This window comes from Neofelis nebulosa, chromosome 4 (assembly GCF_028018385.1).
Source record: "Neofelis nebulosa isolate mNeoNeb1 chromosome 4, mNeoNeb1.pri, whole genome shotgun sequence".
Classification (NCBI taxonomy): domain Eukaryota; kingdom Metazoa; phylum Chordata; class Mammalia; order Carnivora; family Felidae; genus Neofelis; species Neofelis nebulosa.
The window spans coordinates 7,102,565-7,122,855 of NC_080785.1; the positions used below are offsets into that span (position 1 = coordinate 7,102,565).

Consider the following 20,291-nt stretch of genomic DNA (forward strand, 5'->3'; position numbering starts at 1 on the left):
CCTGCCCCCGCCCCAAGCCTGGAGCACACAGTGCATGGTCCCATCAAGGGCCCTCGGGGCCTCCTCGTAAGAGTGTAAGCCTGGCCCCAGGCTGCCGGTAAGGACTGACCAGTGCTGCCCCGTCTAGCGCCCACTCGGCCCCTGTGGCTGTCTCTAGGGAAGGGTCATGATGGTCGGGGCTTGGAGAGCCAGGTAGCTGCACGGAGGATAGGGCCTGCGGGGAGGGAGGGGCCTGGCAGGTGCTCCAGAGGTTGGCAGATGGGAGCCAGGGGGGGCAGAGATGGAGAGGGTGGCCACAACGAGAGGTGGGCCAGACCTTCTGGGCCTGGGAGCGGCCGCAAGTGGACAAAGCCTGCAGCTACAAAGTGGGGAGATCGCAGTGGAGCGGGGAGGGGTGGGACGTGAGGCATGGGGGTCACGGGGCTGCTGAGAGCGGGAGTCAGTGCGGGCAAGGGCAGGGCTCAGCTCTCCGGCCTCCGGCTCCGGGGTTCTCACCAGAGCAGTTGCCGAGGGGGCAAGGCCGGAAGTGGCCGTCCAGTCGTGTGCAGGGGGGGCCCGCCTCCGTCCCCGCCCCTCCGGGCGCTGGTCCCTGGTGCCGATAGCGCTGCTGCACCAGCACCCGACAGGAGCATCGCGTCCAGCTGCTCCAGCTGCTCCACACACACTCCTCTGGGGACCAAGGTGGGCGGAATGCCAGCCAGGCCTCTCCAGCTTCTCTCCTCCCTCCCCGCCCCTCCCCTGCCCTCTACTCTCATCCCAGCCCTGGCCAACACCCTGCGCAGGAAAAGGGCAAGAGGGAGCCAAGAATTCACACAAGTCCTAATTCGTTGTGTTCCCTGTCACCCAGCAGCAAGGGTCACATCCCAAAGGGCTCAGAGGAAAAGATGGTGGGAAAGGGAAAGAAACGAGATCAAATATCAGGGGGATAGATGGATATCTCAGGTGGGGGGAGGGGAATCTGGGGTTTGGGAAAACATGCTACTCCCTGTATTTTTCCTGTGCACACTCACCCAGGCAGGGCCCCGGGTAGCAGGCCCGGGTGTCCAGGTGCAGGAAGGTGCTGTTGCAGGTGGGGTCGGCTCTGGCCAGCGGGCAGGGGCAGGACCCAGAGCGGGAGGCCAGGCCGGGGCCACAGCTGCGGGAACAGGGCCCCCAGGGGCCCCAGGAGCAGGCGTCCAGCAGCCCCAGGCAAGGCTGCCGTCCACAGCTCTGGGTCTGGGTACCAGGGCCCAGGCAGGGGGTGCCGCTGCGGTGAGGGGCCGAGGCCACGCAGTCCCGGGTGCGAACCTGGTTTCCACCTCCACAGGAGACGGGGCATTCAGACCAAGGGGACCACAGCGTCCAAGCCCTGGGTACTGTGGGAGGGCACAAGTAAGGTCAGAGAAGGTCCCGATGGCTGGTCGGGACCTCCGTGGCACAGGGGGTGGCGGCTGGAAGTAGGGGTGGGAGGGAAATATGAGACACACGGCGGGAGCGGGACATAAACTCCAGACCTGCACACTCAATGTCTTCACATATGATGCCCTCCGGGGTGCAGGAGCTGAAGGGAGGAGACCAGATTCAGGGACGCTGCCATCTGCCCCCGTCCCCGCTCCACCCCTGCCTCTGCCCAGACTTACCACTGCTGGCACTCCCCCTGCAGCCAGCTGTCCCCCAAGGTGTGGAGGCGGGCACCGTGCAGGCACAGGGGTGGGCATGGGGGCTGAGGGCAGGGCCGGCTCTGGGACTGCTCCTCCCGGCACTCTGGAGCCCATGAGCCAGACGTGGAGGACCTTTGTGGGGCCCGGGGCACAGAAGGTGAGTGATGGCCCAGGGCCCTTCATCGCTCCTCCACCTCCTGGTGGGACACCAGATGGGAAAGCCTGGGGTGGGCGTGGAGGTGGCTAAAGAAAGGCAAGGATGACCAGGGACAAAGGTGGGGCCAGGGCACAAAGTGGGCATGCCCCTAGGGGACAGGATCCAGGAGCTCTGCATCAGAGAGGGAAACTGCATCCAGGCGTGGCAGACCGGGGTTGGGGGGAGGTGACACTAGCCTGGCCCAGCCCCATACACACCGGAAGCGGCTCTGCTGCCCTCCAGGCCCACACGAGTGGCTGCAGGGACTCCAGGCTGACCAGCGGCTCCAGGCGCAGTGGGCAGGCGGTGGGCAGGGCTGAGCCGTGCAGGAAAGCCGCCCGGCCCGGCAGGTGCAGGTGCGGCAGGCTTCCCGGTGCTGGCTCCCTGGGGCCCAGCTGTGGCCCTGGGCATCCGTACACTCGCAGTGCCCGATCGGCACACAGCCTCCGTCCTGCTCCAGGAAGCCTGCGGGGAGGCAGCCCTCCAGAGCTGTGCAGGCACCCGGGGTCCCACCTGCCTTCCCACCGAGTCACTGTGACGTGCCCAGGGGCCAGGGCAGCACCCACCCTCGGAGCAGCGGCAGCCCGGCTGGCAGACCTGGCCGTCCTGACACACGACCCCCTCCTGGAGGTCTGAGCAGCGGCGGGGGCAGCGGTTGGCACAGCTGACCATCTCCATGCCCGCTGGGCAGCCCTGCTCTGAGCACATGGGGAGGACCAGAGTCAAGAGGGCCCTGAGCACCAGCAACCCTCTTCCTGCCTGCCTGGGAACCACTCCTACCTCCACGAAGCTGTACTCCCATCCTTCTCCCCATGTTGGTGCCCATAGAAACATGGGGCCTTGGGGAGGCCCTGGAATGGGGACATTCTGAGTGACAGGGAGTTCCTCTCACCTACCTGGGGGTTCCCGGCACCTAGCCTGGCACCCAATAAATGTCGTCGAGCTGGACTAAATTTGTGCATCTAAGAAGCCAACATGCTCACCTATGTGGCTGCTTTGTGTTCACCTGGAGGGGATCGGTGGGGGGGGGGTGTCCTAATAGCATTGGAAGGCCCTAGAGGGACCAAGGTCCATAGGGTCGGTGAGCTCAGAAGGAGCTGAAGCTGGGAGGAGCCTGTCTGGCTCAGCCCAATCCCAGGTGCAGGTGCACTCACGACCGTAACCCTCAAATCCTCCGAAAACCTTGAGGGGGCTGGGTGATTCTCCAGGAACAGGAGGGTGGACAAGATGGCGAGAATGAGTTCTAGTGCAGCTGGGGACGGGCAGCTCACCCTGGGCAGGTCCTCACCCAGTGCCCAGATCCCACCGTCCACCCCCCGCGGGCCTCAGGGTTTTCTCAGCTGGCCAGTGAGCGTCTCCGTCACAACGTGTCACGAGAACGCAATTAGAGGTGGGGGTGGGAAGAGCTGTGCGGGATGTCCCCACCGCCATACCACAGGGCCCGGGATTGCAGAGCCGCACATGGTGCCTCTCCCCCACGCAGGAGGCACCCCCGTTCTTGGGCGGGGGGCTCGAGCAGCTGCGGCTCCTCAGGGACCGGCCCCCCCCACAGCTCCGGTCACACCAGGACCAGGGGCTCCAGCGTGACCAGCCTCCAGGCACTGCGTGGAAAAGAGAAGGGCCAGGTGAGGGATCTGGCTCAGACAGCGGGGGCCCCCCACGTACCAGGCGCCTGGGGCAGGGTCGTGCGCGGAGATGGAAGCACCACAGGGGCACATGATGCCAGGGAAGGGGGCGTCCTGGTCCTCGGCGGCCGGCCTCACCTGGGCAAGCCCGCAGGTTGCAGAAGCGGTGCTCCTGGTAAGCAGTGAGGATGTCAGGGCACCAGTGCCCGCCGGGCCCTGGGGGGTGGTACGCCCGCAGCCGGCGCTGCTGGCCCACCCCGCAGCTTCGGGAGCAAGGTTCCCACGGGGCCCAGGCCGTCCAGGAACAGTTCCCGGCCACGCAGCCAGGGCTGGGGCACAGGGGCAGCTCTGCGGGCCAGGACAGGACCAGACAAAGCTGAGCTGGAGCCTGCCCCGCTCCGCTCGAGGGCAGACCTCCTCGTCTGCCAGGGCCAGCCGTGACCTCATCCAGACCTTTGGGCTCCTGTTTCGGATCTAACACTGGCTGTTGTGGAGCTTTGGCAACTACGCCCCAGACTCACAGACTCACAGGGTACTGAGGGATTTGGATGGGAATTTCGGGGGGACTGTTCAGTACACACACAAGTAAGGGTTTTCTTGGGTGCTGGCGGTGGCTCCCCAACAGTTGCCGGGCTGACACAAAGCACCCAGGGTCCAGAGTCACACACAGGTTCGATTAGGTGTCAGGGTGAGAGCTCGGGATTTGCTTCAGGGGTATTAGATGTTTCGGGCTGGATGTGGGACAAGGGCTGGGAGCCAGAATGAGCTGTTTGAGGGAGGATGCTGGGATTAGACGGGATGGCCGTGGTTTGGACATAGGTCAGGGTCAGAGGTCAAGACTGGAAGGCGCACCTGTGCAGGAGGGCAGGTTGCAAGGGCGCTCCTGTGAAGTGTCCCCCCCAGTGCAGTTTGCCAGGCAGAGGCGAACGCGGCCACGCCAAGCAGGGTGAGCGGGGTCTGTGCAGGTGCGAGAACACGGGGACCACGGAGACCATGGGCCCCAGCCGCCTGAGGGGAGAAGGGGGAGGGGCATCTCCTGACGAGTCAACCCTGGGCTCCAGGCCTCCCAGGAAGCAGGGCTGGGAAGGGAGGAGGCCCTGGGCTTGTTCTTCCCAAAGGGAGGCCATGTGCAAGGGTGCAGGCAGTCTGGGGCCGGGACCCAAGGAGTCTGGCTACCTGGAAGACTGGTCACTGGCTCCACCGTGGACCCTTCAGCTCCTGTGCCAAAGAAGAATCCTGCTCAGTGTTTCTGAGCCTGCACCGCACCAGGACCAAACCTGAGGCTGGTGGCCACGTTCCATACCCATCGCTATCTGGTTCAGCCCCTCGTCAGCTTGGTCTCCCACTGACCCTCTGGGCCCCAAGCACAGTACTTCCTCATAGCAGCAAGGCCTTGGCTCAAGCCGCTCCTGCTACCTGGCATTCCTTCCCCTCCAATGATTGTCAAGGTCCTCTCCCTCCTCAAACCCCACATGCTGCCTCCCCAGGAAGCCCTCCTACACTGACCCTCCAGGAGAATTCTCAACCTCCCCAATCTTCCATAGCATGTGCGCCCTCCTACAGGGCTCACCACATGCTGAAACGGGTTATCTGAGCCCCTGGATTCCAAGGTCAGAGTCCTCGCTATCCCCCTAACACACACAGCGCGGTGCATTTGGCAAGAGCTCCAGAAACGTTGTTACACCGGAATCGAAAAAACACACAGAGCTAGCAGGCAAGGAAGAGAGATCTAGAGACAGCAACTCGGATGGGCAGAGACAGGAAAGGACAACGGAAGGGCTGAGGTGTATTTGGCCAGACTCTCCCTTCCCACTTCCCTCACCTGGGCAGTCTGGGCTGGGGCAGTACTTGAGCTCCTGGCGGGTCCCTCGGCAGCCCTGGCTGCCCGGGGCGAGTGAGGCCTGCACACACTGGCGGCTGCGGGTGCGGGTGCCCAGCCCACCACAGGAGCGGGAACATGGGCCCCATGGCCCCCAGGGACTGAAGCCATCAGCGGCCTTAGAGCAGTTGCCCACTGAACAAGACAGCCTCCCATGCACACAAGAGCTGGGGAAACAGCATGGGGGTGAGGGGCTGGGCAGGATAAACCCTGAGAGAAAGGGGTGTTGACAAGCGTCTCCATCCCAAAGAACAGGAGACACAGCCAAGGTTACCCAGGCCAGGCAGGGCCAGGGCAGCCAACGCCTCCCCCTCCCTTGACTCCAAATCTCTCCCCCACTCTCACCGTCCCCCTCACCAGTTGCTACAGCCTGTGCGGAGGGTCTGGCCTGAGCCCAGCTCATCTCCAGGCCCAAGGGGCTGACCGCCCTCTCCCAAAATGGGTGAGTGAGCCCCCGGGTCAGTGCCGGCAGCCCCCAGCTCCTGCAGCAGCAAGGCGGTCAGCACACAGGGGCACTCCTGGCGGGTGGGAGGGAGGAGAAAAGGCAATTGCACAGGTCAGGTGCCAGCCCTCTGCACCTCCTTGGGCGAGGGGGTGGGGGGAGGACATGTGAGGTTTCAGGGGGGCTCTGGGCACCAGAAGAGCATTCCCTGGAGCAAGGGGAGCCGTTTCCCTGAGTCAGGGGTGGGAACCTGAGAGCCTAGTGGCCTCTGAGCAAGACCTGTAACGGCCAGGAGCTTTCCTGCATACAGATCTCAGCTGGGACACAGGCAGGACCAGAGGAGGCCCCAGGGGGCAGGACTTGGAGGGAGCACTCAGGCGGAAAGGGCCTCAGCCAGGAATCAGACGCCTGGTCCCTAGCTTTGCCAATAACTGCATGACTCAGTGTGTCCCTTTCCCTCCCTGGGGCCCCCTCAGTGTCATCAGCTCTAAGTCAGCAAATGGGACCAGGTGGCTGCTCAGGCCTTTCTGAGTATGGCTGGAACTCTGGCCAGGGGAAGCCCCTGGACGCCGGCTTCACGATTAGGTAGGATTAAAGACTGGGAAGGAAATCCCCACGTGCCCATAGAGCTTGGCAGAGCAGAGCTGACACTGGCCTGCTGTCCAGACCCCACAGCGGGAGACGAGGAGTCTGGGGCCAGGCAGAGTGGAGGTTGGGTACGCTTCCCCACAGGGGTCTGGCAGGGAAAGGGGGACCGCGAGGACCCACGATTGCCTGTCCCAGCCTGCATGGCATGGGGAGCCACTGCCCTTGGCTGCCAGCTGCTGGGCGGCAAGAAGCCAGAGGGGGCACCTGGCCACACCTCAGTCCTGGGTGTCTCCGTGCTGGAGTTGAGAGCCAGGAACAGCGGCTGCTGAAGAGCAGGAGCCCAGACAAGCTCCCCACTCCAGGGACCCAGCGACATCCAGAGCCTGCACGGCCTCAGCTGTCTGCTCTGGGAGCTCGGCCCCTGCCTGACTCACACAGTCTCACAGGACCGTGCTTGCCTGGGGTCACGTGAGGAAGCGGGGAGCTGTCCAGAGGCCACAGAGTCTGCAGAGGTGAGCAGCTGCAGGGGAGGGGGAGGAAAGGCAGGGGAGGGGAAGGGAGGGGAGGGTCTTGGGCTCCTGGCTGAGTGGGTTCTGACCTGGACACAGGACAGGTGGTGCTGGAAGGTGCCTTCGGGGCAGTGGCAGCCTTCTTCACAGCCGGTGGAGAAGCAGCCCACCTGGCGAGTGACGTGGGCACAGGAGAAGGGACACCCCTCGCCGGGCCGGCATTCCCGGTACAAACGTCCAGCCGGGCAGCCGGCCTCTGGGACAACACTTGTGTCAGTGCCCAGCTCTGGCCTGCACTGCCCTCAATGGCTACTTCCGTGCTCACCCCGCGGCCTGCTTACTCACCCCAGTACCCACCTTCCCACAGCTCCCCAGTTGTGCAGACAATACCTTCCCTGGGTTGTGCCCCTCAGGGCCAATGTCACACCCTCCCACAGGCTCCCCTCCCTGAATCTGGCTACTTCCTCCTCCACATGCCCATCACTGGCCCCGGGAAAGGGCAGTGTAGGGGGATGGGACAGAAGAGGTCAAAGGCACCTATGAGTCAGCATCAGAGGCCAACATGGGAATCCGTCAAGGGCAGACCCTGGCCGGGGCTCACCTCTGCAGACCTGGGTGCGGCAGGTGCGGCTCTGGCGGGCAGGCCCAGGGCAGGGGGGCCGGGCGCACCTCCGGGAGCGGAGCTGCTCCCCTCCCCCGCAAGAAACACTGCAGTCCTCCCAGGGGCCCCAGGAGCCCCACACCCCAGGCCCAGGGCAGCCGGGCACCTCCTGGCACTGCAGGACGCCCTCCATACAGGTGCTGGGGACAAGGGAGGAGGCTTCAGAAGACAGCACCCTGGCCAACTCCCACAAGAGCCCCCACTGCCCGGCTCTGCGGCCCACCCCCTCCCGGCTCCTCTTGACTCACCAGTTGTCACAGGGCCCGGTCACCATCTCTCCAGGTTCCAGGCTCTCCCAGGAGCTGAGCCCAGAGCCTGCTGACCGGCTCTGGTTCTCGGGGATCCCTGAGGGCACGGGTCGGGGTGGGACCCCAGACAGCTCAGCGGGCCCCGCACCCTCAACCCTTCCTCCTATCCCACTGCCTTCTACCTCCCTCCCTATCAGCCTACACCCCACGGGTGCCCCAGATCCTGGGCCTGGGAGGTGGAAGCCCCAGCCTGGAGCAGGGATGTGGGGGGATGCATGAGACACTAACACCTGGAGCAACATCCTGCAGCCCAGGCTGGGCTCCGGAGCCAGACAGGCAGAGGCCAGGCCGGCGGGCACCGCGGTGCTTGGGAGAAATGGGGAGAACACGGAGGGAAGCACTGACCCATGGCTCCAGGCTGGTACTGGCAGCGGCAGAGGGCAGGAGGCACACAGAGGCCGTCCTGGAACAGCCGGCCAGGGGGGCACCCGCAGCTGGGCTGGCAGCCCGTCGAGCCCGGCTGGCACGCACTCCCGGGAGACAGGTCCTGACAGGAGCGGGGACAGGGCCGCCCACAGGGCAGAAGACCCTGGCCACCCCCACACTCTGTGGCAGGAAGGAAGCAGAGAGGGCAGACGCTGAGCAGGGGCCCATCCTGCAGGATCCCAGGACTCAGGGGACAAGCCCTCCTGCCTCACCACCCCCAGCCGCCTGACTTTCCACCTTGTCCCAGGACCACAAGGTGAGGGATCTAAATGTTGCCTCTCAAAGAAAGTGACATGCACGTGTATACTGGGGACAAAGGCCAGAGCCCGTGTCTCCCAAGCCTTCCAAGGGACCCTCCCCCACCTCTACAGAAGCCCTTACCTGTGCATTTTGTGGAATTGTCCTGGCAGGGGCGACTCTGCCTGTGGCCCCCAGGGCAGGGCCTGCCTCCCTCAGGGGTGGGGGGCCAGATACACACCCGGCTCCGATGGGACTGCCCCAGGCACGCGTCACAGGAAGACCACAGTCCCCATGGGCTCCAGGCTCCGTCCACTGTGCCGGGAAGACAGCATCAACTGCCCTAGGAGGCCTAGGAGGTGCCCAGCCTATTGAGATTTGAGCAGACAAGTGGGGGCATCTCACCTGGGCACTCAGGCGAGCTGGGGCAGGTCTCCTTCTGATGCTGGGCCCCTGCCTCCCCTGCTTCCCCGGGACACGGGGTGCCCCCGTGCTGAGGGGTGGGGCAAGCACAGGCCCTGGAGCGGGTCCTCGTCTGGCCCCTGCAGGGCTGGGAGCACGCCGTCCACTCCGACCATGGGCACCAGCCACCATGCACTGCGGCAGGGGACAATGGAAGGGCACTGGGGCACAGACATCCCTTCCCCAGTCCCAGCCCTCGCTGTGACCCTGGCCGCTTTTCCTCACCTCCCCCTGAGCTGGGACATACGTACCTGGGCAAGGCAGGTCTGTGCAGCTCAGCCTCCCCTCTGAACAGGTGCTGGGCAGGGCATGCAGGCACAGGAAGGGGGACAGCAGCTCAGCCCTGCCTGTGCTCTCCAGATGCACCCCTCCGAGGCTGCCTCTTCCCTTCCCCTCACCGCTACGCCCTCCTTTCCCTTCAGGCTCTTGGATGCCCCTTTGCCATTCTCCAGAGCATCTAGACCCTTCTCCCTGTCCCATTCAGGGACCTCTCGGGTGTCCTGCGGGCTCCCTGCAGGTCGCTGACCAGTGTGTCCTACTGGGGTGTGACCACAGGCAGTGTGCGGCTAACGGGGGCCAGCCAGCGAGGAGGAACATCATACCTATCACCCCGCCCTCCCCTCAGAGCACACACCCAGCCTTCCACGTCTTCCAGAGAGCAGATGCACAGAGCTGGCTGCCTCGGTCTCCCCACCCGTCAGACCAGAGTTTCAGAGTGCCTGCCCGCATCTCCTCGGGGACTGTGGGAGTCTAACCTAGAGCAGCTGAGACCCGGGAGAGCTCAGGCGCACCCCACCCTCAGCCTTGCACCTGCTTTCTGCCCATATGGCCGCCTCACCAGTAGTTGCAGCCATCAGGCCTCAGCAGCCGAGCTCCTGGGCGGTGCCGCTCCCCGCTCAGCAGGTCCAGGCAGCCACAGTGGCTGGGCTGCACGCAGAAGTCCCCGTCGGCACTCAGCACCTGGCCTGGAGGGCAGTAACAGCCGGGCTGGCAGTGCCACACGCAGTGCTGGGGGGCAACAAGTGGGGGGGGGGGGCTCTGGTCAGCAGAAAACAGTGCCGAAGGGGCAGGGAGGGGAAAGATGAGGCAAAGGAGGAGGCTGAGGGGTGTGCAGAGACAGAAGGCGTGGTTCTCCAGTTCGCAGTCGTCATCATGTTCTAAACACGGTTTCTGGGGCGCCTGGGGGGCTCAGTCAGTTAAGCGTCCGACTTCGGCTCAGGTCACGATCTCACAGTTCGTGGGTTCGAGCCCCGCATCGGGCTCTCTGCTGCCAGCACAGAACCTGGATCCTGCTTCGGATCCTCTGTCCCCCGCGCCCCCCATCCCCCACCCCTTCCCTGCTTGCCCTCTCTCTCTTCCTCTCTCAAAAATAAACATTAAAAAAATTTTTATATATAAAATAAAACACTTTCGATCGTGTCCCCTCCCCAGGGGAGGAGAGCCCACGAAGGGCTTCCCTGGGTGGGAGTGTCCTCCAAATGTGAATCCTGTGGAGGGTTCCATGGGGGACCTGGTTAGTGCCTGGGAACCGAGGCATCTCTCAGAACGCAGGGAGCAGGGCAATGGAAAGGTGGCGTGGGGCCGGGGGGGAGGGGGGGGGGAGGAGGGGTCATTTGGGAAGGAGGTGGGGTCCCCTGGGGAAGCTGGGAGCCAGGCACTTGTCCTCCTTCCTCCCTGCTCACCCTGTGCAGCTCCTGCCTGACCCTCTCAGACAGGGCCCTGCACAGGGCCCCAAGGCTGTCCCTTCGGCATCCTTGATTCAGGCCAGCTTCCGCGCCACACTGCTGCAGGCTCCGTGGGTCAGAGACCCTGTCTGCGCCTGCCTCTGTCCCTCTCCATGGTCCTGGACAGGCATTCCATGAAGGCTCACACACAAGCACACGTACACTCAGAGTCAGGGCATACGTGCCAAAAGGCTCACGGTGTTTGACATGATGTAATGGAATGATCTCCCCTCCCTCTGTGTTTATGGAATCTTTGTAATAAAATGTTTAAATTGAGAAAGGCTTGATGGGCTGCTGGGTGAGGTTCACTCCTGAGACGGTCTCTGGAACAAAGGGGAGCCAGTCTGATGGGCACTGACCCCATCCCTCCTCACCAGTGCCAGGCCCAAAGAGGTCATGACCCAAAGCCGCACCCTGCCCTCCTGCAAAGTGACGCTTGGGGCCAGAGGTCAGGCAGGCATTCCGAGGGAGCCAGACTCACCACGAGATCGTCACAGGAGCGAGGACAGGGAGGGCCACAGGGGCTGTACTCAGCCCCTTGAATGGTGGTGCAGTTGGTCACTGGGGAAGGGGACAGGGTGGGTTGAGAGCCATGTGGGTGCCCCCCACCCCACCCCATCTCTCCATAGTGTTCCCTGACCCCTTGCCCCGTTCCTGGCAGGTACCTGGGCATGGCAGGGCCTGGCAGGCTTCTCCCTGGGCCCGAGGCCCCTCGCAGTAATCCCCCAGGCCCTGGGGTGGGGGCTGGTCACAGGCTCGCATCCGGCTCCGCAGGCCCCCCCCACAGCTCCGGCTACAGCTGGACCAGGGCCCCCAAGGACCCCAGCCCCCAGCTCCTGGGATGACAGCAAAAGGGCAGCTGGGGGAGGGGCCGGCCAGGGCTGGGGGCCAGCTGGCGCAAGGCAGCAGGTATCCACAGGGCATGGAGGGCACCATCCTGGCACCGCAGGACTCACGGTCACATGCTGCCAGGAGGCAGGGCTCTTCCTCAGCATCGGAGCCTGGGCAAAGAGGTGTAGGCAAGGTCAGTGGGGACGGCAGCCCCAGGATGGATGGTTCCGCGGTGGGGGGCCTGGTGCAGAAACGGTGCCGGTGGCGTCGGGCAGGGCCACAGGAGGCCGAGCACTCGCTCCACGGGGTCCAGGGGGACCACGCGGGCTGACCTGGGGTACAGACGAGGGAAAGGCCGAGAGAGAGAAGATGAAGTGAGCGCAGGCTGGAGGCACTGGCCTGGGCAGAGCACCCCTTCTCCCTTCCCCCGACTCTGCCCCTGGTGGGGAGCAAGCAGGGGGCACAGTCAGGTGCGAGGCCCCTTCCTCACCCTCCTCACAGGGCCAGGAGGTGCAGTTGGTGATGAGCCCAGAAACACAGGAGCTGGAAGAAAACAGCAGAAGTTCGGAGGCGCTGTCACAGGCTGAAATGTATTCCCCCAAATTCACACGTTGAAGCCCTAACCCCCAGTATTCAGAATGTGACCCGATTTAGAAACGACGTCTTTTTTTTTTTTTAATTTTTTTTTTCAACGTTTTTTATTTATTTTTGGGACAGAGAGAGACAGAGCATGAACGGGGGAGGGGCAGAGAGAGAGGGAGACACAGAAGCGGAAACAGGCTCCAGGCTCTGAGCCATCAGCCCAGAGCCTGACGCGGGGCTCGAACTCACGGACCGCGAGATCGTGACCTGGCTGAAGTCGGACGCTTAACTGACTGCGCCACCCAGGCGCCCCTGAAACGACGTCTTTATAGAGATGAGCAAGTCACAGTGAGGGCACTATGGTCCAATATGACTGGTGTCTTTATTTATTTACTTGTTTATTTATTTATGTTCATTTATTTTTGAGAGACAGAGCACGAGCAGGGGAGGGGCAGAGAGAGAGGGAGACACAGAATCCAAAGCAGGCTCCAGGCTCCCAGCTGTCAGCCCAGAGCCCAGCACGGGGCTTGAACCCATGAACCATGAGATCACGACCTGAGCGGGTTGCAGGAAGGCAGCTATAAGCCAAGGGACGCCAAGGCTCGCCAGCCACCACAGAAGAGAAGGTTCTGGAATGGATTCTCCCTCCCGGCCCTCAGGAGGAACCACCCTGCTGACTCCTTGCTCTTAGATTTCTAGTTTCCTGAACTGTCAGAAGACAAGCCCCGGGTCTGCTGTGTGGTTGTTGTAGCCTCAGCAGACAGAGACAGGTGGGAAGAGAAAGGTTGATGGGGATGGTGTGGGCACAGGCCCCAGATTGCTGACCGGCTGTGCCTGTGGGCCCAGGGGGATGGCCCACTGGAGGCCATCATCCCCAGCACTGAGGAGGGACAGCAGGGTGCCCCCGGGTCACGGGACCATCGGGTGGGGTGGGGGTCTTACCAGTTCTCACACGGACGAAGCACCACGCTGCCCGGGGGATAAAGGCGTCCCCCATGGGCACAGGGGCAGTCCTGGGAGGGCACACACACGTTGTTCTGGAATCAAAAACCATCATCTTCTGGATTCCAGGTGGGTCTGGCCCGGCCCGCTCCCCGCAGTCAGAACCCAGCACCCCTCAGGCTCCCACCCTCCAACGCCACCCAGCCTCCTTCCACAAACACCTCTGTCACCACCCTGTGGAAAACCCGCGCCAGCAGTTACAGGAGCCGTGGGGGAGGGGCATGGACCCCCCCCCCCCCCCCAATCTCTGGGAGGAAAAAGACCATCTCCAATTGCAGGACATGAGACCCAACTGTCAAATGCCCATGAAATCAGCTAACAAAATACGAAACACGTGATCCGTATAGCAATGATGTTTTTAAAAAAAAAAAAACAACAACTCTACGTTTTCATCAAAAAAATTAAAACCGATGAAATCATGCATACAGGAAGTTTGGAAATTATGCATACAGGAAGTTTGGACAAAAGTTGCTAATGCTTCAAATTAAAAACAAAAACAAACAAAAAAAACCCAAAACTGCCACCCATCAGTACACGATTCAAAGTCAAATGTAGTGAGGTGTGGGCCAGGCCCTGGGAGGCCCTTTCACCATTTCAGAGACCCTGATGAACAGACACATTATTACCCCAACTTGACAAATGAAGAAACGGAGGCACGGGAGCACGCATCCTAAGGTCACAGGGCTGCTAGAAGAAGAGTCTGATTTGAACTCAGACCCCGCTGGACTCTGGCCCCTTAACCACACCCCACATTCCGGCAATTTATCCCTGTAAACCCTCCCCACCACCCCACAAGCTTCTGTCCAAACTCCACTGCGCCCGCCTCACTTCCCTGCCTTCCAACAGCAGTGCCGCCTCCAGCTCTCCACCCCCTGCAATCTCTGACAGTCAAATCAGGATCACCTCCTCCGGGAAGCCCGCTGTCACTGACCCAGTCTCCGCCAGTCTGCATTTTGAGCTCCACAGTATGCAAAGCTCACTTCCTGTGTAAGGATGGTTCTACCTCCATTCTAGGCACTCTGGATCTGGTTTCCCCAGACCAGAGGCTTCGTGAGGGCAGACTTTACTTTCTCCCCATGGTGGAGCCCCCATCGCAAGACTAAGCATGCAACAGGTGCTCAATAAATGACTAATGATAACATAAGACAACAGAGCACTCAAGGAGGCATGAATCACAAAGATCTTGTAGACCTATCACCATTTCACAAATGGGAAAAGAGAGGTCCAGGGAAGCATGACCGTGTCTCACCCAGGGTCACCTGCTGGCTGCTGGCAGAGCTGAGCCATGACCCCTGAGTTCAGTGCTTTTTCCTCAACTCTCAAGCCCCATACCTTGGTTCTCCCCTGCCCAGGTTGCTGGGAGGTCAGGTCAGGGAAGACACTCACCAGCAGGAACGTCCCAGGTGGACAGTAACAGCCAGGGTGGCAGGTCTGGTCAGCCCCTTGCAGGACACTGAGCTCTGCACACGAGGCAGGGCCCTGGGCACAGTCCAGCCACCGCTGGCCCCCGGGACACACGCCAGGCACCGGCCCTGGGGTCACAGAAATTGATAACCAGCCCAGGCACAGTAAACTCTTTCCCGGGCTCCTAACCCAGGAGAGGCATCGGCTCTAGATGTGGCCAGGGAGGTCACAGGCTGCATGGCAGCTCAGGGAGAGGGGTTCTTGGGGTGACAGGGAGGGGCTGACAGGGCCCTGGGTTGGGGGGGATGACTACTGGGGGTACGGGAGCAGTGGAGGAGGTGGGGACAGCCCTCACCTGCACAGGGCTGCAGACCACAGGTGGAGAAGTCCACAAGGCTGTGCGGGCCACTGCCTCGGGTGCGGTTCCGGTAGCCACTGCCGCAGGGCACGGAGCACGGAGACCAGGGTCCCCACTCCCCACGAGGACCTGGAGTGGCAGCCCAGGTCACTGCGGGCCCTACCTCCCACACCCACCACAGCCCTCTCCTCCACCCAGACCCCTTCCTTCTCGAACCTACAGGATCACAACCCATCTCAGGAGACCTCACTCCTCCCTGGCCTGGAGCAGGGCTGGCCTCCACGGAGGACCCCTCTTAGGGAATGACTCTCAGGGCTCTCTGGGGACATCCTCCTGGCATCTTTTACACTAGGCCCTTGTACCGCTCTTGGGGTCTGGAGGGGGGAGTGAGTGGAGTGTTTCCTGGCTCTTCTCTGGGGGATTCTGAGGACCTCAGTCCCAGCTCTCACCCCGACACGGCCGCAGGCTGCAGAATTCGGCCTCCATATTGGGGCCCTGGCACGCAGCACCCCCGAAGGCAGCTGGGGGTGCGGTGCCCGCCCGGAAGCGCCGCCGAATGCCCACGTTGCAGCTGTGGCTGCAGAGACTCCAGGGGGTCCAGGGGCTCCAACCACAGGCCACTGCCAGGGTGGGTACAGGGAGGGGCACAGTGAGTGTGAAGCCAGGTCAGGTCGTCCCTGGTCCCCAACCTCCCTGGGGCACCATCGGCATCCCCAGGAGTTGATCTAAAGAGGCCAGCATCCCCTGTGGTCCCTGAGGACCCACCACTGCTGATTCCTGGGCATCGGGGTACCTGGGCAGGGCTCTGAGGTGCACACCATCTCACCGGAGATACAGGTGCTGCAGAGAGAGGACCCATCATGGCCACCATCAGGCCCCGCCCCTTGGAGCTCTGTGTACCTGCCCCCAGGGGGACACGGCCGGCACACCACCGAGGCCGGGCACAGAAGTTCAAGGCACAGAAGTGAAACTCGCAGAAGGGTCTAGAAAGTATAGCCCCGTGGCCCCCTCGAACTTCACGAGGTGACAGGATTCTCATCCAGGCCCTTCCGCCTAGCTCCACCCTCCGTGGGCTCCCTGATGCCCCAGGCACTGTGCTGTCCTCTGTCCCACACTTTTATCCAGGAGTCACCTTTATGTGCTTTCCTTTCCGTTTGTATTTATCACACAGTTTGGAAAGGACTTTGAGCAGCTCTACGGGGCCAGGTAGGAGCCATTTCGAAAGAGTACACCCCAGTGTGAGCCTCTTGGAAAGAACAGTGTACTTTTCTCTCCTTTTGCTTTTCTCCAACAAACGTGTTCAAGTTGCCCCCCATCCAATATGTGGAAGTCCCAGAAAAAGAATCGAAGAGGGAAAAAGCAAAAGAGAAAGAGGTGGGGGAGAGGAAGCACAAAGGGGACTGTAGCAGGGGGGTCGGGGGATGGACAGGGGATAGGGAAGAAAAGGGAAGAGGAACAAGAAGAACAGAGAAAATGAAATGAAATGTAAGAAAAGGAAAGAAAAATAAGAGAAGCACAAGGCAGGGTGGGGCGGGGGCGGGGCGGGGTCACGTGTCCCCTGCCAGCAGGGCCTGGTGTCAGCTTGGAGTGTTGGGGGCTTCAAGGTGTTTGAGCAGAAACCCAGTGGATCTCAACATCCAGGAAAGAGAAACAGGGGTGACTGAAAGGGAGGGTAGAAGACCCTCTCCAGCCCCTGCTTCCTTCACAAATCACCTCCCCCACCTCGCCTCCCTTCCCCCCCTCCCCCCACCCCCCCTACCCAGGCTGGCAGCTTACCAGTTATTGCAGGAGTCCAGCCAAGCCACTGCTCCCGGTGCATAGAGCTGCCCGTGCAGCTGGCAGGGGCAGCGACTGCGGGGCAAGCAGCTGGCATTGTGCAGGAAAAGGCCAGGGGGGCAGGCGCAGCCGGGGGCACAGAAGCTGGTACACTCCACCCCAGGGTCCTGAGCCAGGCACAGCTGAGGACAGGGGCCCCCGTCCTGGCGGCACTGCTCCGCCGAACGGAACACCATGTCCCCTGGGCACTGGGCTGGATGGGCAGACAGAGAGGGTCTCAGCATGGGCAGGAGGAAAGGGCCAGGGGATGGAGGGGTCGAGGGGAAGCTACATGCCGGTGGTCGGGAGCAGGACTGTGGAGCCACGGGAAACCCCTCCCACTCCCCCTCCCTTGCAGGCTCGCTCCAGTGTCTGAAAGGTTGCCAGTAAAGATTCATAGCTTTGCCTGACTTTAAAGACAGAAGCCACCTGGGCCAGGAGTGGGGGCTCAAAGGAGAAAGGACAGGGAGAATGGGGCTAAGGGCTTCTAAAGAAGGGCTGGCCCTGCTTCTCGAAATTCCTGCAGTGAGTGGTTCTGCCCAGAGGCCAGTCTGACCTCCTCGGCCACATGCCTGGGAAGGAGACCTTGGGCAGGGAGGAGCAAAGACTGGGGACCAGTGCCTGGTCCCCAGGGTATGGAGACACAGGAAATCCGGGAGTCTCTTAGCTCAGGGTATGGCCTGACCTGGAGCCAGAGGTCAGTGATGTGAGAAGGTGGGGTGGAGAGAGGTCAAAATCCCCGGAGGGCTGGCTGGACGTGGCTGGGTAGAGAACGGCAAGGGTTAGGGGGAGGTTGGCACCTGTGCAGGGCTGCGTGTTGCAGTCCCTGGTCTGGCTGTGAGGTCCCTGGCACTCGGGGTCCCCAGGGGTGGAGCCGGAGCAGTTGCGCCCACGAATCTGGATGCCCCCATCACAGGGGGCTGAGCAGGTGGACCAGGGAGCCCACAGACCCCAGATGCTTTGCGCTGTCAGGAAGAGCCAAGTTCGTCATCACGGACACCGGCAAAGGTGCGGGTAGGGGGTGGGGTGCAGGAGGGCCACACCTCCAGGACTGTCCCAAACGTCCCTTCAGGCCCAGCCCACCCTGTGAATCACAGGCTGGGGGTGGAGGAGATTCTTCGGGACAATAGGTTTGCTCTAGCCTCTCTGCCCCAGGTGCCCAAGGGATCATTCTTCTCCCTTGTTCCTCATCCCACGCTAGTGCCCAGGCCACTCCAGGGACAGAGGGGGCACACCTGGGCACACAGGGGGGCTGCAGGGCTCCTCCTGGGTGGCCTCTCCTGGGCAGGAGGTGTCCCCAGGGCTGGGGCAGAGCCGGGAACGACTGCGCCACCCAGGGTCTCCTCCAAGGGTAAGGCAGCTCCTGGAGCAGGAGGACCAGGGCTCCCAGAGCGTCCAGCCCAGCGTCTCTGGAGGAGAAAAGGACAGGCCTTCTGCACAGGGTTCCTGGCAGAGCTGGGAGGGAGACCGGGTCAGGTCTGAGAAGGCTCTGCCCCTCGAAAGTGGAAGGTAGGACCCCGCCCCTCCCAACCTCCAGGCCCAGGCCTCTCTCTCGAAGCACAGCTCCTGTTCAGCCAAGCTCCAGCTCAGGCCACACTCTACCTGTGGGCTCGGCTGGCACCTCATGTCCACCACCCACCCTCACATTTTCCCCCAGATCAACTCATCCAGAGTCTTCTAAACGCCTATCCTTCATTTCTCTTCCATGTTAGAAACCCCAGTCGCCAAAGACACCTGTCGGTGCACCAGCAGCCATTCCTTCCCCTTCCTTCCCTCCTCTGCTATGAGAGCCTGGCCCAGACCCCACGGACCCATGCTCGCACCCCCAACTCCTATTCTCGCCTCTGTCCCATCTGCCTGCAGAGACCTCTGCCGTCACCTGCTCTGCCTGAGGACACCCTGGGCCACGAAAGAGGGAAACAGCCTGGGCTCCCTCATCTGGCATCTGTGTGCTCCTGATTGCCTGCCCCACCCTCACTCACTCGGCCAGCAGGACCAGTGAAGCTCTCTCCTGCTCTCAGGACACCCCGGCCCCCCAAGACCAGCCTGTGCTGGGCATGTGGGAGGGGGATGCCACCTGAGCCCCACCCTCTGTCTTGTCCCCGACAAAGCCCCATGCATCATGGCCCCTTCTGGGGCTGCCTCCTGGACCAGAAGGCCGCACTGACTCCATGTGGGTGGCCAGCGGCCCAATCGGTCATGCCCTGTCCCCAGGGTGGGAATTGGGAGGAGGAAGGCAGGCATGAGGGTTGGGGGGTGAGTAGCAGGCCCCCATCCGGGCTCCTGACCTACCTGTCCCGCATTCCACGTGGCAGGCCTGCAGCTCCTGCCTGTTGCCTTCACACGGGGCACCCTCAGAAGCAGCCGGAGGGTTGGAAGGGGACCTGGGGGGCATAGGCAGCCTGGGCACCCGCTCTCCTCTGCCTGCCCTCATTCCTGTCTTCCCGGTCACCTGTTCTCCAACCGTCACCTTCTCCACCCTCCAGCACCCCTTCCCTTCCTTCTCCCATATTCCTCTCCCTGCCCCCTACCCCCGCCACAATGGCTCCGTCCTGCACACCTGAACCGAGTTCGCACTCCAGAGCCACAGGAGCGGTCACAGGGACCCCAGGAGGACCAAGCTGACCAGCCACAGGACACAGGGCAGCCCCCGGGCTCGCACACCAGGGCCCCTTTCTCGCACACGCTGCAGGGGAGGGAGAGGCCAAGGAGGTCAGGACTGGGAAGGGGGGGGTGGAGAGGGGCTGGTCCCCTGACCCAGGCACTCCCTGCCACAGAAGACATCCTCACCAGCGGCTGCAGTTGTCCAGGAGGAAGGGCACCCCCGGCTGCTTCAACTCTTCGCCCACCAGGCAAGGGCACTCAGAGAGGGGCAGGCAGCGGCCATCATGGAGGAGAAGCCCAGGGGGGCAGCGGCATCCTGGGGTGGAGGCAGGAGGGCACTCAGCCCCACGCAGGGGGGCAGTGGGGCGGGGAGGCTGGAGACCGAAGGCTGGTGAGAGGGGCAGGGAGGCTGGAGACCGAAGGCTGGTGAGTATCCTCCTCCCGAGGGTTCTGTCTGCCGCACCCTGACTGCTGGGTGTGCCTCACCTTCCAGACAGCGTCCACTGCAGGTTCTGTTGGCCTCAGGATCCAAGCAGGACGGTGGACATGGTGGCACCAGCCCCTTCTGGCACAGCTCAGCACTGATGTGAACACGGCCCAGCCCACAGTCTGGTGGGAGAGGGACACTAGGTGGGGCGGGTAGCAGGAGGCGCCCGGTGACCTTCCCTAACAGCCCCACCCCCACAGGGCTCCATCCCTGGATGCCCCTGCCCAGCCCTGCTCCCTTACCTGTGTCACCCGTGCAGGGCTGCAAGCCGCAGGGTGCCCGCTCTTGGGAGGCCCCAGGGCAGGGAGCACCACCATTCTTGGGCGGAGGATCCACGCAGCTCCTCCTCCGACTTCGGTGGCCACCCCCACAGGAGACGCTGCAGGGCCCCCAGGCCTCCCACACAGCCCACACCCCAGCCACTGTGGGGGGAAGAAAGGATGGAGGCGGACCAGGTGAGCCCAAGGAGACTCAGACCGCACTGGAGAAAGCAAGGTGGCAGGGTAGAGAA

The 20,291-nt window shown here is 62.7% G+C and overlaps 1 protein-coding gene across 1 annotated transcript in view; it reads right to left on the reverse strand.

Annotated features, from left to right (window-relative positions):
- The window catches only part of LOC131508394 (SCO-spondin-like), a 56,892-nt gene that overhangs the window by 8,333 nt on the left and 28,268 nt on the right, over positions 1 to 20,291 (reverse strand). Inside the window, exons 52-88 of the mRNA XM_058723483.1 lie at positions 20,023 to 20,202; positions 19,780 to 19,902; positions 19,480 to 19,609; positions 19,250 to 19,375; positions 18,982 to 19,073; positions 17,925 to 18,098; positions 17,490 to 17,654; positions 16,651 to 16,903; positions 15,668 to 15,714; positions 15,324 to 15,494; positions 14,872 to 15,003; positions 14,499 to 14,644; positions 13,053 to 13,147; positions 12,019 to 12,071; positions 11,654 to 11,860; positions 11,363 to 11,533; positions 11,179 to 11,258; positions 9,812 to 9,981; positions 9,225 to 9,271; positions 8,917 to 9,108; positions 8,656 to 8,826; positions 8,194 to 8,394; positions 7,789 to 7,885; positions 7,481 to 7,680; positions 6,969 to 7,135; positions 5,698 to 5,858; positions 5,284 to 5,507; positions 4,638 to 4,679; positions 4,314 to 4,469; positions 3,600 to 3,809; positions 3,270 to 3,437; positions 2,403 to 2,534; positions 2,055 to 2,301; positions 1,620 to 1,772; positions 1,494 to 1,540; positions 1,011 to 1,355; positions 496 to 669 (exon numbers count right to left, since the gene is read on the reverse strand). Of these exons, the coding sequence (XP_058579466.1) occupies positions 496 to 669; positions 1,011 to 1,355; positions 1,494 to 1,540; positions 1,620 to 1,772; positions 2,055 to 2,301; positions 2,403 to 2,534; positions 3,270 to 3,437; positions 3,600 to 3,809; positions 4,314 to 4,469; positions 4,638 to 4,679; positions 5,284 to 5,507; positions 5,698 to 5,858; positions 6,969 to 7,135; positions 7,481 to 7,680; positions 7,789 to 7,885; positions 8,194 to 8,394; positions 8,656 to 8,826; positions 8,917 to 9,108; positions 9,225 to 9,271; positions 9,812 to 9,981; positions 11,179 to 11,258; positions 11,363 to 11,533; positions 11,654 to 11,860; positions 12,019 to 12,071; positions 13,053 to 13,147; positions 14,499 to 14,644; positions 14,872 to 15,003; positions 15,324 to 15,494; positions 15,668 to 15,714; positions 16,651 to 16,903; positions 17,490 to 17,654; positions 17,925 to 18,098; positions 18,982 to 19,073; positions 19,250 to 19,375; positions 19,480 to 19,609; positions 19,780 to 19,902; positions 20,023 to 20,202 (5,649 nt within the window). The remainder of the gene's footprint in view (positions 1 to 495; positions 670 to 1,010; positions 1,356 to 1,493; positions 1,541 to 1,619; positions 1,773 to 2,054; positions 2,302 to 2,402; positions 2,535 to 3,269; positions 3,438 to 3,599; positions 3,810 to 4,313; positions 4,470 to 4,637; positions 4,680 to 5,283; positions 5,508 to 5,697; positions 5,859 to 6,968; positions 7,136 to 7,480; positions 7,681 to 7,788; positions 7,886 to 8,193; positions 8,395 to 8,655; positions 8,827 to 8,916; positions 9,109 to 9,224; positions 9,272 to 9,811; positions 9,982 to 11,178; positions 11,259 to 11,362; positions 11,534 to 11,653; positions 11,861 to 12,018; positions 12,072 to 13,052; positions 13,148 to 14,498; positions 14,645 to 14,871; positions 15,004 to 15,323; positions 15,495 to 15,667; positions 15,715 to 16,650; positions 16,904 to 17,489; positions 17,655 to 17,924; positions 18,099 to 18,981; positions 19,074 to 19,249; positions 19,376 to 19,479; positions 19,610 to 19,779; positions 19,903 to 20,022; positions 20,203 to 20,291) is intronic.